Genomic DNA, 17,611 nt, shown 5'->3' with positions numbered 1-17,611 from the left:
TAGGAAAAACAAGGCATGTTCCAAATCCTTGCTGTAAACTGAAGACTTACTCTTAGGACACTCATCTCCCCCAGGGAAGGGCAGCAGGGGGTGAAGGGTCACCTTTGCACGGTTTGGACTTCAGCACTTCTGGGGGTGGGGACGGGGGATGGATTAGGAGGTGTATGGGTGTGTGTGTATGCACAAGCAGACACACACACACACACACACACACACACACACAGAAGGGATCTGTAGAGGTAAAACCATAAAGTGAATTGAGAATCCTTGTAACACCATATCAGGAAGCCTAGGAGAGCTCTGCTATCTGTCTGACCTGCACCACAAGGTGGGAGGAGCCAAGTGCTATCACCAGCAATAACTCATTAGTAACTTGGGGGAGTCCCTGTATCCATTCTGCCCTGCCTCTTTTGCCAGCAAATGATAAGAATTTCTTTTATGCAGAATAGATTCTTCATACGTCACAAACTAAAGTGATCAGATTCTTTTAATTTCTCTTAAGATGCAACCCTCAGAGGATGCTGAATTTTAGTCACTACAAGTTCAGGCTGTCAGGGAAATACTACTATATACAGCTATCAAATCTAAAGACCCCCCAAACCAGTAACTCAATGTCTGAATACTAATAATCTGTGGAAAAAAATATGAAATATGAAAATTAAGATAGGGTTGCTGTGAAATTCTTGGTAACCTCTTCATTGAAGGGAAATAAAAATATCTGAAAAGAGTTTTTTTTTGGGTTTTGTCTTTTAATGGCACAGGACATTATTTTTTTCCTTTACTTTCTATTGTAATTAAAAACAGCATTAATCATTATTACCCCTAATACATCAAACTGAACTTCAGGAATGTAAAAAAAGACCTGGAAATACTATATATAAAGCTGTGGTATTAACAAACATTAAAGTCTTCAGTATTTTCCTTTAATTATACCTTGAGATTGCGCTGATATATTGGTGCTGGTTAAAGTGAATAATTTTTCATTGGGAATGTAGAATGGCAGTATTATCTTTGGAAAAAACTGGAAGATAATGATGAATTTTTACATATTTATTTTTTCAAATGCAATAAATAAATATAAGTACATGATTGTGGCAAAATTGGAATTAGTTGTAGGTTGGCTTTTCTCAAATTTTTTGTTTTTAATTTTTTGTCACTTTAATATAACATACTGTTACTATCTCTTTTGGGTAAAGAAAATAAACCATGATGTTTGTTAGTCTAGTATCAATCATAAATTTGACAGCTTCAGCATTAGGAAGGAAGCTAATCTGATTCTACAGAGAAGGATGTCAAGATATTTTAATAAGTCATCAATGAATAATTGTCAATAATTAGCAAGAGATCCAAAAAACATTGTATATCAAAGTTTTATATCCAAAATAGGGTCTTCAATTGTTTGTTAGTATAGGAAAGTTTCTGGAACAGTGACTCTTATAATGCACAATAGATATGCAGTATAGAGGGATCTAATGACTCAGCTTGACCCTGGATTTTGTCTAAGAGAATTATTTCTTCCATAAATAAGATTTTACTTTTTCTATAAGAAATTATATTACACTTGGTTTTTGATCATGGTGTTATCTAAAGGAGTCATCATTAAAAATCTAGACTACTTTTAAAAAGCAGTCTGTCGTCATCCCAAAACAGAAAAGTTAACCTCCAAATGGATGCTTAGAACAAGTTATGGTGTTCTTAAGTAAATGTACTTATCTAGGCTTAACTGAGAATCACAACACTTTCTGGAGCAGTAACAATTTTTTCAAAAATGACTAAAACAAACTGCTAGATAGAAAGTTTATCAAAAAGACTATTAAGATAATTATTTTCTTAATTGTATCTGGAAATACAGGAGAATTTATGATTCCCTCATGATAAAGTTCAACAAATATTCTCTTTCTGAATCCTATAAAGATTAATAGCTATTACATATTTATTTGGTTCCCATAAATTAGAAAATCTGATTGCTTATACATAAGGTTCCCAAAATTCTAACTAGTGACTAAAATAAGACAGTAATATTACAAATGAGTGCCTTTCTACCAGACTAAGAGAGTATCTGGACCTCTCAAAATTCCATTCTGAAGTGTGCTTTTATTTATTCATGATTTTAAAAAAATATTTATATTTACTTGCTTAATTGGGCAAGTGGACATAATATTAGTGTTAAGGTTCAAGGTATTTATGAAAAAAGGCAGATATTTAGTTAATTCTGGTTTCCTACATTTGCATTTCTACAAGACTATTATTATACATTCTAGTTTCCTCCCACTAGTTGCTTATCATGTAGTCAATAAATAGGAATTGTGTGGTCCAATTTACCTATAATAATGAATGCTAAGTCAAACCAAACCAAATAACTTCCATAGAATTATAAAGTCATTTATATCTATCCTGACAAGCTGAGTATTAATATTACACCCAGTTGTCTATTGTGGGGAAAAAGGAATATAGATCTTCATTTTGGCTACCCTCATCTCATCTTAATCAAATGAGGCTCCATTCTTAATTCTCAAAAAGCCTGTAATTAAAATGAACATGTTCAGGTATTTATAGGGCAATGGCAGCAATGTACCAATACATAATGTAGGTTTGAAAAAAAAATTCCAATATTTAAAGCACTGAGCACTTAAGAAATGATATACCTAGCTTCTTACAGGCAATTATGCTTTTATCCAGGTCTGGTCATAAATAAAACATGAGGGAAAATTAATTTTTAAATGATGATGTTAATATTTTGATTTCAGGAAGGAACCTGATAAAACCAATTATCTCCTTTAATTGTTAGAACAGAAGACGAGATAGCTTACTAGCTGATAAGAAATAAATGTCACTATGACAAAACTTGCTGTGATTTGCATTCAGCTACAAAGTGCGGTATTTTTCGTGATCGACGATACAGATTCTTCCAACTTGTAACAAGGAATTCCAGCTCACAATGAGTGCATTGTGCAACTCTCAGAGTCTGATTGTAACTAAGTAGCAACTTCTCCTTTTAAAACATGAACAAAATCCATTGGGTAATCAGGCACAGACGGTATGGAACAGTTTTTCTTCCTTCTATCCCATGGTTTTGTTTCTCAGGGCAAGTACTTGGCTCCAATAGAATTAACACCTGTTACAGAATGACACAACTATTTTTCTCCTTTTCCTTTTCTTTGTCTTTTTCTCGAGGTTCTTTGCGTTTACGTTCATTACTCCCAGATTGTCTTCCACTTAATGAAGAGGCAGTTACTTGTGCTGGCTGGCCTTGCTTTAATTAAAAAAAGAAAAGAAAAGAATAAAACTGAGAAGAATATATTATTCTAAATGATAATGTTTAATCAGTCATCAGTGAAGAAATCAAACTAGTGAAGGAGTCATTAAAGGAATCATAAAATCATGTAGTTTAGTAAAGTTTACCTATTTACCTCTTCTCAAATGAAGCACACTTTATTTTAAGAAAATGAACAAAAACCAGAATTCAAAATTAAAGAACGAGACTAAATTATTTTACAAAATGCCAAATAATAAATCTAAACACTTTTTAGGCTACAGCATTTCAAATGTTGGAAGGTTATATCCCCCCACAAAGATCTGTGAGAATCAAATTTTGTTTTCTTGTACATTGTATATTAGTTTTCAGAAAGACAGAAGAAAAATTCTGGGAACTATAACTGTATAGTAATGAAAATCTAAAAATTCTTTTGATCTAGAGGAATGATAGGATGCCCGATGGGACAGACATTTTTTTTAAATTTTTAAACATTTATTAATATTTATTTTTTAGAAAAGTTAACATGGTTACATAATTCATGCTTTTCCCCCTTCAACCCCCACCCCCCATGGCTGATGCGTATTTCCAATGGTTTTAACATGTGTCATTGATCAAGACCTATTTCCAAATTGTTGTTAGTTTCATTGGTGTGGTAGTTTCGAGTCTACATCCCCAATCATGTCTGCCTCAACCCATGTGTTCAGCAGTTGTTTTTCTTCTGTTTCCACTGGGACAGACATTTTTGAATTTGTAAAGTATAACAGAAGAAAAGTGATTACTATATGGGAATTTGGGGTATATAGTAAGTACTGCTGTTTATTTCAATACCTAGTTTCTAAATGAGTTAAACACAATTTTTACCCTTTCTTCAAAAAAGTTTTCAATTTGTTCCAAGTAATTTTTTCCAATGAAAATACATCTCTGATTTTTTAACAAAAGCCATAGGACAGATGTAATCACTTTACAGAAATTTTATTTAACTTAACTTCAGCTAGAACATATACTATTTAAAATTTTACCTTCATAATGCAAGGTAATATAATGAGATTATCATAATGTATAATGACTAGAATACTGTTCTATTATATAATTAAAAGATTTAGAAAAACAATGGTTCTTGTTAATAAAATGTACTTGAAATCACAAATAACAGAATTTATATTGTTATACAATTAATTATCTTTAACACATATCTTCTATGAAGAAGTCGAAACTTAGGAAAATAATCACTGAGCTGATTCATTTAATATTAGCTCATAACCTTTTTTATCAGTTATTTTATTGCCCTGGTAAAGTAATAAATAGGAGTCAGATTTTTTTCCCCCTCTCTAAAATAAAACATTTCAAAAGGATACCCTCTAAGTGACGAGTTAACCTTTTTTATGTCATGGATTCCTCTGGTAATGCAGTGAAGTCTATAGCCCCTTAAATAGAATAAGGTTTTTAAATGTTTAAAAACACATGGGATGATAAAGGAAACCAATTTCAGTGGTACAATTATCAAATAGTAAAAAACAGTGGGGCAGTTGGGTAGTTCAGTGGATTGAGAGCCAAGTCTAGAGAAGGGAGGTCCTAGGTTCAAATCTGGCCTCAGACACTTCCCAGCTGTGTGACCCTGGGCAAAGTCTCTTAACCCCCATTGCCTAGCCTTTACCACTCTTCTGCCTTGGAGTCAATACACAGTATTGACTCCAAGGCAAGGTAAGGGTTTAAAAAAACAACAAAAAAAGTAAAACAAAGACAAAAACAAATTTAGAGACTCCAGGCTAAAAACCCTTACTCTAGATGCAAATAAAACATTCTTTAGAATATTAAAGGAACTAGGGTAGAAGTAACATCTGTATGAAACAAAAGGCTAATATAGACTATGTAATCCAAGAGATTTTAACATTTAAATCAGAAGTTACTCAGTGAATACTGGAATAGAGATTTACAGAAAGAATTTTAAGAGAAATTAATTGATAAGGTACATTTTCCCATAGAAATAGCACAAAGGCACAGTTGCTTCATAACAGAGAGGTCATTTCTGAAGTAGAATATAATCTGACAAATAATTTGGGGAAAGGAGGAATTTCTGATAATGATTTTAGTGCTTAGCATAGAATCAATAACCTGTGACTTAATTGAAAGGTATACACTAATACTTCATGTTTTCATTCAGTGATATATTTTCCCCATCACTAAAAGTTATAATTAAGTTTTTAAAAGCCCAGAAAATTTTTTTCTTTATTTTGTTTTTACCTGAGCTTGTGCAGCAGCAGCAGCAGCAGCGGCAGCTGCCGCTGCTGCTGCTGCCGCTGCCTGCTCTTGTTCCTGATAATATTGAGAGGCTCGCCTATCTTCTTCCTCTTGGAGTTTCTTGGCTAGCTCCAGATCACTGATTCCTTCTGGAATTTGTTCCCAGTTGATCTCTTGGCTCTGTTGTTCTTGTTGTAGAGACAGGGCCATAAGATAGTCCTAGTAAACAAAATTATCATTTTTAGTTATTAAATTTTACTAAGATTTAACTGTGTATTAATTGAAATATAGGTCAGCCCATAAATAGGGTCATCTCCAAAAAATAGATTCCTTGGAAAGACAATCATAGTCAGATATAAATAGTTTTATACAAGTTAGATTTAGGAAAACAGGAAAGTTTATATTTATACCAATATGACATACGAAAAAATAAACATTTAATCTAAGTTCTCTTTTCATTTCAAAATGTCATGGCCCTGCTCTTTTCCTCCAGTGTGACAAAAAGTTGCTGTCACTTTGCCAAAGCCAATCGCTCTACATGTGCCTTAGATCCTAATGATTTCTTCAGCAGGTTGCAATTTACTCTTTCATATTTTTTAGCCTCTTCCTAATTACTGAGTTTTTCTCTATTAACTTTAAACATACCTGTCTCTGGCACGGTTAAAAACCCTTCACCAGAATACTATTCCTCAAGCTATAATACTGTATCTCTTCTTTTCTCAGCCAAACACCTAGGAAAATCTGTCTACACTCACCCAATATACTTTCTCTTCTATTACTCACTTCTGAATTCCTTGTAATCTAGCTTCTGACTTCATTACTCAACTGAAACTATTTTTTTGAAAATTAACAATCATCTCTATTAACTGCCAATTTGTTCTTTTCTTGATCTTCACCCTTATCAACTTATATGCTACTTTTGACACTGTTAAATACCTCTGGGAATTCTTCTTCTCTTCTCTGAGTTTTCATGAGAATACTCTTTGATTTCTTGTATACTTTTTCAAAATCTCCTTTGTTGGCTCACCACTCATACAATTTTTTATTCCGTATGCTAAACAGTGTCCTGCGTCCTCTATTCTTGCTATTTCTTAGGAACTACATCAGTTTTAATGAATTTAATTATCAATGCTAGATACATAAATAACTTGTAAGTCCATATATTCAATTCCACTTTCTCCCCTGAGATTAGTTCTGTATTACCAATTGCCTGTTTCAAATGGGTTATCGTAGAGCCATCTTGTATTCCACATGTCCAAAGTATAACTCACTCTTTATCCCAAACCTTTCCCCCTTTCAAACTTTATTTCTTTCAGAGGTATCATCATTCTTTTAATCTCCCAAGACTCTTCATTCTCTCACTCCACAAATCCAATCAAAACAGCTGCCAAATCTTGCAATTTCTAATTCCATAACATTTCATGCCTGACCCCTCTTCTCACACAGCTGCCAATTTTGCCTAGATTATTACAATAGCACCCTATAATTGATTTCCCTACCTCAAATTCCTATTTCAACCCACCCTAAGTACTCCTGCCATAATAATTTTCCTTAAGTGCAGATTTGATCATGTCATTCCTCTACTCAATCACCTACATTGGTTCCATTTTGCCTCTCTTCCTTTAAGATGTAGCTCAAGCACCACCTTTTCAGAAAGCCTTTCCTGATTTTCCCAAGTAGTGTTCTCCCTTTCTACCTTCATGTATTTAACTACTAGTATTTTGCATTTATTCTTTTTATATTTAACATATATGTGTATATATACTCATCTCCATTAAAATACTCATATACCTTAAGAGAAGGGATGATTTCACTCCATTTTTTTAACCCTTACCTTCTGTCTTGAAATCAATACAGTGTATTGGTTCCAAGGCAGAAGAAAATTAAGGGCTAGGCAAGGGAGATTAAGTGACTTGCCCAGGGTCACACAGCTAAGAAGTCTTGTTTGAGATCAGATTTGAATGCAGGACCTCCTGTCTCTGGGCCTGGCTCTCAATCCACTGAGTCACCCAGCTGCCCCTAGATGGTTTCATTTTTGGTTTTGTATACAAACTACTTACTTAGCACAGTGTCAGTGACATATTGAGTGTTTAACAAAGGTTTTTTGATTGAAATAAAAATAGCCTACATTTTAGTTAATTCCATTAAATACCACTTTAAAGTTTGAATATATTATCTCATTTGCTAACTCATAACAATCTTGTGAAGTGGTATTACAGATATTATTATCCCCATTTTACTGATTAGGAAAGCCAAGGCCCAAAGGGCTTAAGTGAGCTGTCCATGGTCATATAGCTTCTAAGTATTAGGAATGGGATTCGAACCTAGGCCTTCTTAACTTTTCCTAGCTCCAAGTCTAGCATTCTTTTCACAATACCACATGTATATTTGTGTGTATGTATGCATATCTCAGACCCATAATCACAATATACAATACAATTCAATACTTTAGGAATTAGTGTCTTCACTGATGCCGGTTTTCCTGTCTCTACTAGTGCAGCTCCCAACTCCTTTACCTGGGAGTTCACTTTAAGCTAAACAGGAAGCCTTTTGATCAGTGGTTGCCATTTGCTTTGGATGGATGATACATACATATATATATATAATACAGAATAATACATTGTAAATGAAAAATAAAATACAAAGCACTGAGCTAAGGCACTGGGGAAGGTATATGAAATTTAGATAAAGTAGTCTACAATGTCATTAACTTTAGTCTATTAGTATGATATGATAAACACACAGATATAAGATGCAGAATAATAAATTGTAAATGTAAAATAAGGTAGCACATGAATCGGAAAAATTTCATGCAAGAGGGTGGTGTCAGAGTTGACATTTAAGAGATGAGTGGCAATTTAATGTGAACAGGTAGAAGAAGGACAACATTCTAGTCATAGGGAATGGGTAAAGTATAAAAGCATAAAGGCAAACAAGTTAAGGGAAACAGAACAGATCAGCTTGGCTGATGCAGAGATTACATAAAGTATTCTATGTAAAATTGTTTAGAATAATAAGAGATAAATAAGGCAAAGCCAATAAAGTTTTTTTGTTTAGTTTTCTTTTTAGCAGAAGAGTAGTATAAGAGAACAGAAAGAATACACTTAGAATTTGAGTGAAATTAATGCTGAAAATAAAGATCTAGGAGTCATCTGATAGAGGTTATAAGGAATGAATGAGCTTGTCAAAGGAAAGAAGAGAGAGAGAAAAAGAAGGAAATAAAATCGAGGGCAGAACCTTGGGGAATAACCAACCTTCAGGAGTCAGGATGAGGAGCCATTAAAAGAGACAAAAAAAAGGAATGATTAGAGAGGGAGCAGAAAAACCAAAAGATTGTTGTTTTTGAACTCAAGGAAGTAAAGGGTAATTACCAGTGTGTAAAGATGTAGGAAGAACAAGAAGCATTGCATGTGAACAAGTCTTTTTAACTTGGTACTTTTGGCCAGAGTATGTGTTCTTCTGAGAATTTAGAGAACTCTATGTCACATCCACATCATGCTGGGGCACTGGAGTGGGACTTTAATAGAAGATATATATTAGTGAGAAGGGGCCTGTTTTTTTTTCAATCCAGTATCCCAAACCTTGTATATCCAAAGGATGTCATCCTACTGTCATCACTCATTTAAGTTTATCTTTAACAAAAGATTAATTTTATAAAAAATAAAACTATAAAATATTATAATTTTCTAATTAAAATTGAATAGATCATGATGGTCTTATGGTATAACTTCAGAATAATGAAAATTGTAGTGGCATCAAATCTACTTTGAGTGACAGAAAATATAGATTCTTTACTCTCTCTATTTTAGTAAATTCCTTCTCTGAGATGTCTTTTCCACTAGTTTGTAATTTCTTGCTACTTTAGCTCAACTGTAGTTACCTCACAACTAAACCACAACAGCTATTTAGCCAAGCCAATCTTTCTGACTCTTAAGTTTCCTGTTCTAATCTAGACTAAGTACCTAATGCCTATGAAGTGTAAGAAGGTGGAACTAAGATATAATATTCCTTGATAGTATCACAAGAGAATGTATATATGAGAACTTTTACAGAAAAATTCAGATTGGTTTGTCTACTCAAAATGATTTTTACTCTAGGAATATTGCCTTTTCTCAATTACTTATTGTATCCAATCCAGGAAAGTTTTTATAAGCCATATCCTACAATGGATCACATCTTTAGAGAAATACAACTGACAGAAAGATGTAGAGAATACAAGATCCCACTGTGCTTATGATTTGTTGATTATAAGGCAGCATTTGGTTCATTAGAACAAAATACTACTTTTAAAGTCTCTCTCTTTAATTACTTTGAGAACTGTCTGTTCATATCTTTTGACCATTTACCAAATGGGGAGTAATTTGTATTCCTATATATTCAACTGATTTCTCTATGTATTTAAGAAGTGAGGTCTTTATTAGAGTCTTATAAAAAAGTTTTGCATCATTATATAATGCCTGTGTATTACTTTATATTCTATTTATTCCTGTTTTGTGTGATAATGAGATTAAATCTATCCTGCCCATCTTTAGATTTAATCACCAAATGTGAAAACATCTCCACTTAACTCACAAGTTGGGTGGTTTGTAACCCATGTGTGTTAGAATGAGTGACAAATCAGAATTTACTGACTGCCTCATGGGCAGTCCTAAGAAAAGCATCTGTTGTGATTGGACATGCAAACTAAGAGGAAGGTACAGGAAATGATGCAGAAAAAGGTCCCTTTAAAAAGAGAGAGTTGAGTGTGCCAGGTCTCTTCTTTTTTTTTTTTTTTTAACATTTATTAATGATCATTTTTAACATGGTTACATTTTTCATGCTCCTATTTTCCCCTTCACCTCCCGCACTCCCCCCACCCATGGCCGACGCACTTTTCCACTGGTTTTGTCATGTGTCCTTGATCAAGACCAATTTCCCAATTGTTGGTGGTTGCATTGGTGTGGTAGTTTCGAGTCCACACCCTCAATCATGTCCACCCCGACCCATGCGTTCAAGCAGTTGTTTTTCTTATATGTTTCCTCTCCTGCAGTCCTTCCTCTTAATGTGGGTAGCTTTCTTTACCATAAATCCCTCAGAATTGTCCTGGGTCATTGCATTGCTACTGGTACAGAAGCCCATTACATTCAATTTTACCACAGTATATCAGTCTCTGTGTACAATGTTCTTTTGGCTCTGCTCCTTTCGCTCTGCATCAGTTCCCGGAGGTCTCTCCAGTTCGCCTGGAACTCCTCCAGTTTATTATTCCTTTTAGCACAATAGTATTCCATCACCCGCATATACCACAGTTTGTTCAGCCATTCCCCAATTGAAGGACATACCCTCCTTTTCCAGTTTTTTGCCACCACAAACAGCGCAGCTATAAATATTTTTGTACATGTCTGTTTATCTATGATCTCTTTGGGGTACAAACCCAACAATGGTATGGCTGGGTCAAGCCAGGTCTCTTCTGATTCGTGAACAGGACCTGAAGGAGGTCTTCTGGTTTTTGCTTGGACATGGAGGAGCACTAGACCTGGAACCCTGAGACCTGGTGAGACTGCTCTTAAATCTCTCTACACGTGGTGAGTGAAGAAGGCTGACTCCTTTAATCTCCCAGGAGGTACTAGCTTCCTGGAGGCTCCCTTGATTGGGAGAAGCCCTTTTGGCTAAACCCCTCGTTAATTGACTTTTAGGCTCTCGCTGGGCCTCTGGAGTAAAGCCCAGACTTGAATACAATCTCTTACTCTACCCTCTTCTCATCTCCCTACTTCCACTCTCTCCTATATTTTGTAAATAAATCACTAAAATCATTTTGGGGATTGATAATTATTCAATTCCCTGGTGGCCTAAACTTTTAATATATTCAACCAAAAATCCCCTTCCCCCCCCCCCTTACATTTGTTTTTGACCTCCACCTCCCCTAATTTGTCCTGTTTTCCATCAGCTCTATCCCCCTTCTCTTATTCCTTTCCCCTCCTATTTTCCTGTAAGGTAAGGTAGATTTTTATACCCAATTGATTGTTTAGGTTCTTCCCTCATTGAGCCAGTTCTAATCAGAGTAAAGTTTACACACTTTCCTCTCCCTACCTTCCCATCTCCTCTACCAATGAATACTCTTTCATGCCTCTTTTATGTGCAATGGTTTGACCCATTCTTTTTTTCCCTTTTCTCTTCTCCCAGTTCATTCCTCTTCCTCATGCCTTAATTCAATATTTTATATCATCCCATCATGTTTAATTCACAGCCTCACCCTCTATGTATACTCCTTTTAACTGCCCTAATAATGACAAAGTTTCAACAATCATTTTCCCATAATGGTATGTAAACAGTTTAATCTTATTAAATGTCTTTTGATTCTCTTTCCTGTTTACCTTTTTTATGATTCTCTTGAGTCTTATATCTGAGAGTCAAATTTTACATTCAGCTCTGGCCTTTTCATCAGGCATATTTGAAAGTCCTCTATTTCACTGAATATCCATTTTTTCCACTAAAGGATTATGCTCAGTTTTGCTGGGCAAGTGAATCTTGTTTGAAGTCCTAGCTCCTTTGGCCTGTAGAATATCATATTCAAGGTCCTCTGATCCTTTAATGTGGGAACTACTAAGTCTTGTGTTATCCTGACTGTGCCTCCACAATATCTGAATTGTTTCTTTTTGGCTGTTTGTAGTATTTTCTCCTTGATCTGGGAGTTTTTGAATTTAGCTATAATATTTCTGAGAGTTATCCTTTTGGGATCTTTTTCAGGAGGTGATTTGTGGTTTCTTTCAATTTCCATTTTGTCCTCTAATTTTAAAATATCAGGGAGTTCTCATTGATGATTTCATGAAATATGATATCCAAGCTCTTTTTTTGATCATGACTTTCAGGTAGTCCAATAATCTTTTAAATCATCTCTCCTGGATTTATTTTCTAGGTCAGTTGTTTTTCCCATCAGTATTTCACATTTTCTTCTATTTATTTCATTCTCTTAGCTTTTTTTAATTGTTTGTTGATGTCTCGTGGAGTCATGAGAAGTTTCTACTTCTTCAATTTTAATTTTTATAGCATGACTTTCTTGAGAGCTTTTGGTATCTTTTCCCTCAAAGGGCCAATTCTAGCTTTCAAGAAGTTTTTTCCTTCAGTGAATTTCTGTATATATTTTTCCATTTTGCCAATTCTGTTTTTTAAGGTTTTAATTTCTTCAGTATTTTTTTGTGCCTCCTTAATTAAGGTATTGCCTATTTTTTCATGATTTTCCTGTATCACTCTTCTCATTTCTTTTCCCAATTTTTCTTCTACCTATTTTATTTGATTTCGAAATTCTTTTTCAGGACTTCCATTATTTCTTTTTGGGCTTGAAAGCAATTAATTTTTTCTTGGTGGTTTTGGATATAGCAGTAGACTTTGTTGTCTTCGTCTGAGTTTGAGTTTACCATTCACCAAAATAACTTTCCACGTTGATTTTTTCTTCTGCTGTTTCCTCATTTTCTTGTATTTTTCTTTTCTTTTAGTATGAAAAACTGTTAAAGCTGGGTTTTTTACCCAATGGTTCCACTGTTCCAAGTGTGTTTGGTTTTTTTGTGCAGCTGCCTTCAGAACTAGCTCTGCAGGTCTATCTGCTTTCAGTTCTTCCAAAAAGAAGTATGTTTAATACTCTCCTGGATTGTGCTCTGGTCCATGAATAACCCCAAGCACTCTTTTACCCCTTATAACTATGATCAGGGTCCCCTGTTCCTCTGTGGATGAGAGTGCTGGTATATGCTGATGCTCCTCCCTACTCTGAGACTGCAATTTGGTTCTGTGTATGGGCAATGTTATAAGAGGCAGGCACCCAGAGCCAGCAAAGGGACCCCTGTAATTTCCTTCTAAGCAGTTGTTTGATTCCCACCCACCCCTTACCATCTGTGGCTGAGAGTTCTGAAAGCCCTGGCTGCTGGTTCAGCTGCCCCCTAAAGTCTATTACCTTGGGCCTGCCCTGGTGCACTGTGCTCTACCTCCATCTCCACCTTGGCACAAGATCCCTTGTGCTTGTCTTATAAGTTGTTTGGGCCTAAAAAAATTAATTTACCATGTCTTTTTCTGGGTTATGCTGCTTGAGAATTCACTTTGAGGCATTATATTATTGCTTTTTGAAGGGTAATTTGGTAGAAATCTGATGGATGCTTGTACCTTCTCTGCCATCTTGGCTTTAAAGGCTCTTTGAATAATGCTTCTCCCAGGAATGTTAAAACTGTACAAGAGTCCATGAAAAATATAACCAAGTATACAAAAGAAAGCAATGAGTAAGAAATCTAGGAAAGTATACTAGAACCAAATTGTTAAACAGTCCATTTCATATTCAGATCCATTTTAAATGTTAATATTTTTTCTTTTTTATCAAGCCTAACTTTGCTTTTGTAACTTCCCCTACTGCCTCTACTAGGACCAAGCAGAACATAGCCAGTTATCACATTCTCCCTAAGTCTCTTCTTTTCAAAGTGGCTAAAGATTCTCATGTTACCTCAACCAACTGTCATTTGACTTGAATCCTATAGATGTTTCCCCATTTAGCAATGTTTTGGTTCTCATTTGTTTCAAGTTTGGTACTCATAACTGAATACAATAAGGATGATATTAGAAAATAAGTATTGTTTTATTAGTTTAAAGATAAGAAGTAGAGAAGCTGCCTTGAGGAAGAATTGGAGTTTCAAATAGAGCTGAGAGAGAGTGTTAATTTCAGTTGTTGGCAGTTATAAGTTATTCTATGACAATTACATTCTCTGGGTGTGGCATTCTGGGAGTGGGCTTCTGGCAGTTGACAAAGCCACACACAGGTTCTTTTCTTTCTTTCTGCAGATGTGATGTGATCAGGGCCTAACACTGAACTAAAGCTTCATTTTTCTAGGATAATGTACCTCTCAACACAGTTTAAAACTACATTTGCATAACATAAATGAAAACAGTAAAAAATTCTAAAATTAAGATGAATTAATAGATAAACTTAATTTGGGTTTCAGAAAACCTTTTGAAATACATTTTTCTCATTACAGGAAAAAGGATAGGGTTTATTGTAAATGTGGAATGTTGAATATATTATCAAACTTGGTCATTTTGGTGAGGTTTTTTTACTTGTTTTCTTTGTTAACAAGAAAGGATTAAATAAGGAAATGATGTTGTAAAAACAACAACAACAAGATACAAGCCATTGTTATAGGCCTTCCTGAGTTTATTTTAAAGTATTATTTGAAAGAATATGATAAGAGGGCATCTGAGTAGCTCAGTGGATTGAGAACTGGGCCTAGAGACGGGAGGTCCTAGGTTCAAATCCGGCCTCAGACACTTCCCAGCTGTGTGACCCTGGGCAAGTCACTTGACCCTCATTGCCCTCCCTTACCACTCTTCCACGTAAGAGCCAATACACTGAAGTTAAGGGTTTTTTTTAAAAAAAAAAAGAAAGAATATGATATAGTTAATATGTCATAGCTTATGACTAAATAGATTAGGAGAGGTCAATACCAAATTAATCATGCTTAACTTAAAAAAAAATCATATTAACTTTCTCATATGGCACGTTACACTGCAAACATGAATATCCAATAAAACCCTAAGACTTCTTTCAGATAAACCCTCTAACCATTCTTTGCTCCTCTTGTTACAATTGTAAAATTGATTTACAAAAAACAAAAGTATAAAACTTTACGTGTTCCCCTTAAATCACATTATCTTATTCAATTTGTTCCAATATTCTAGTCTGTTAAAATAATTTTGAATCCTATCTCTTATCCAGTGTGTTAGTGATTTCTCCCAGCTTTATGTCAACCATAAATTTGATATGCTTATGACTTTTTGCTTTTATCCTGCTACATAATCTATACTTTATCCTGTATGTATCTTATTTGTATATAGGTATTTGCAAGTTTTCTCATCCATTGAACTGTGGAATTCTGGGGAGCAGGGACTATTTTGTCATGCTTTATATTCCCAGTGCTTAATAGTATCTGATACAGAAAAGGTATCTAATAAATACTTATTGACTTAACTTCTGGTCATTAATGAAAATGATAGATGACATGTGGTCAGGCACAGATCTCTATGACAATCCACTGACATCAAACAATTAATTATTACTCTCTAGTTCTGTATATGAATTTTGTATTTGGACATCACATTTTCTGTTTAAGTCTGGATTTTTTTCTTCAGGAATGCTTGGAAATCTTCTATTTTTATTAAATGACCATACTCTCCCATGTCAGTTTTGGTACATAGATGATTCTTGGTTGTAAACCTCGTTCCCTTGCCTTCTGGAGTATCATATTCCAACCCTTATGGTCTTTCAATTTTTTTTTCTCATTTGTCTTCAACTTGTCTTATTTAATTTTTGAATTCCTTTTTGAGTTCTTCCAGCACTTGAGACCAATTTCTACTTTTCCTTTGAAGCTTTGCACATGGTTGCTTAGATCTCACAGTTCCTTATTGACTCTGTGCTTTGCTCTTTGTCCCCACAGAAATTTCCTAGGGTTAGGTGTTTCTTTTCCTGTTTGCTCATTTTTCTAGCTTTTTTTTTCGCCTGTGGACTGGGAATTCTGAAAGCTGCTCATTCTGTCCCTTTGCTGCTGGTTTGCAGGGCTTGGCACTAAGAGGTATTTTGCCCTGGGATCTTCGCCACAGTAGCTCAGGCTTGAAAGGGCCAATTACTATGGATTTCCAGGACTCACTTTTGTGTGGTGCAAGGACCTGGGACTACAAAGGGTGAGTTTGGGATGTGGGGTGTTCTGTTTTTGGTGTATCCAGGGTCCTGGGATCCCGAAGTTGGTCTATGCCCAAGCTTAGAACCTGGTGCAATAGGTGGAGGAGTGGTCAGCCAGCACTCCTTTGTGTGTGGTTTTGCTTCTAGTTCTCCCTTATTCCATGAAAATTGATTGACTACCTTTCAAGTTGTATTCCATGGAAGAGCCCTCTTGCTCCAGCTTGCTGTTGGTGTTTGACTCCTATTGTTTTGAGGCAATTTTAAAAGATTGGTTTGGAAGAATTGTCAGAGCAGTTGCAGTTTTGGCTGCTATTAAGCTGCCATCTTGGCTCCTATTCTCTAATTCTGGACATTCAGTAAGTCAATAAGCATTTATTAAGTATTTATTATCTGCCAGGCACTATGCTAAGTGCTGAGGAAACAAAAGGAGGCAGACAGTACCAACTTTCATGGAAACTCACAATCTCTAATGGCAGAGATAACAAAAAATATATACAACTAAGCTAAATAGAGGATAAACAGAAAAAAATTAAGAGATGGAAATCCCAAGAATTAAGAGAGTTTGGTAAAAGCTTCCAGCAGAAGGTGAGATTTTAGTTGGGACAGTTAGAAATGAGGAGGGAGAACATTCTAGGCCTGGGAAAAAGCCAAGAGAAAATGCCAAGACAGAGATGTAGTGTTTTGATCAAGGAACAAGAAGGCAGCTAATATCTTTGGATCAAAAGATATATGGCAAAGAGTAAGCTATAAGAAGACTAGCTATGTAGGAAGGGGCTAGGTTATGAAGTGGAGCAAAGAATGCCAAACAGAGGGTTTTCTATTTTGTATGGAAACCATAGGGAATAAGTGGGGTTCAAAAAGTAGGTAGATTATATAGTTGAAACCTATGCTTTAAGAGAATCACTTTTGTGGCTGAATGGAGGATCAACTGGAAATAGGGATAAACTTAAGGAAGGCAAATCCACCAGCAAGTTATTGCAATAGTCCAGGCATAAGAGTTTACACCAAAAAGGTGGCAACATCAGAGGAAAAAAGGGAGAGTATTTGAGTGACATTGCAAAGGTGAAGTTGATAGCCCTTGGCAATAGGTTGATTATAAGTGGGGTGAGAGATAGTGAGAAGTTGAGGATGACATCTAGGATACAAACCTGAGCAATTCCTAGACCTTAGTGTAACTATGTATATAGTAACTATAATATAATTATGGTGTAACTACAGAGATGGGGAAGATAGGAGAAGGGAAGAATTTAGGGGGAAAGATTAGTTTTGGACATGTTGAGTGTAAGATGTCTATGGGACATCCAGTTCAAGATGTCTGAAAGGCATTTGGAGATGTGAGACTGGAAAGTCAACATAGAAATTGTGATGGTAATTAGATCCATGAAAGCAGATGAGATTACCAAAAGAAACAGTATAGAAGGAAAAGAACCCTG

The 17,611-nt window shown here is 35.2% G+C and overlaps 1 protein-coding gene across 2 annotated transcripts in view; it reads right to left on the bottom strand.

Moving 5' to 3' along the window:
• Positions 1-2,037: 2,037 nt before the first annotated feature.
• MINDY2 (MINDY lysine 48 deubiquitinase 2) overlaps positions 2,038-17,611 on the bottom strand; it is a 131,197-nt gene continuing 115,623 nt past the window's right edge. Inside the window, exons 8-9 of one of the 2 annotated variants that reach the window (XM_044665306.1) lie at positions 5,522-5,713; positions 2,038-3,253 (exon numbers count right to left, since the gene is read on the bottom strand). In XM_044665306.1, coding sequence (XP_044521241.1) covers positions 3,119-3,253; positions 5,522-5,713 — 327 coding nt within the window. In that variant the 3' untranslated portion in view covers positions 2,038-3,118. Of the gene's footprint in view, positions 3,254-5,497; positions 5,714-17,611 lie in introns of both variants that reach the window. The other variant, XM_044665305.1, reaches the window with a different exon arrangement.

The sequence above is a fragment of the Gracilinanus agilis genome, chromosome 2 (assembly GCF_016433145.1).
Source record: "Gracilinanus agilis isolate LMUSP501 chromosome 2, AgileGrace, whole genome shotgun sequence".
Classification (NCBI taxonomy): domain Eukaryota; kingdom Metazoa; phylum Chordata; class Mammalia; order Didelphimorphia; family Didelphidae; genus Gracilinanus; species Gracilinanus agilis.
Note: the sequence above shows the minus strand (reverse complement) of the source record. Positions and strands in the feature narration are given on the sequence as shown.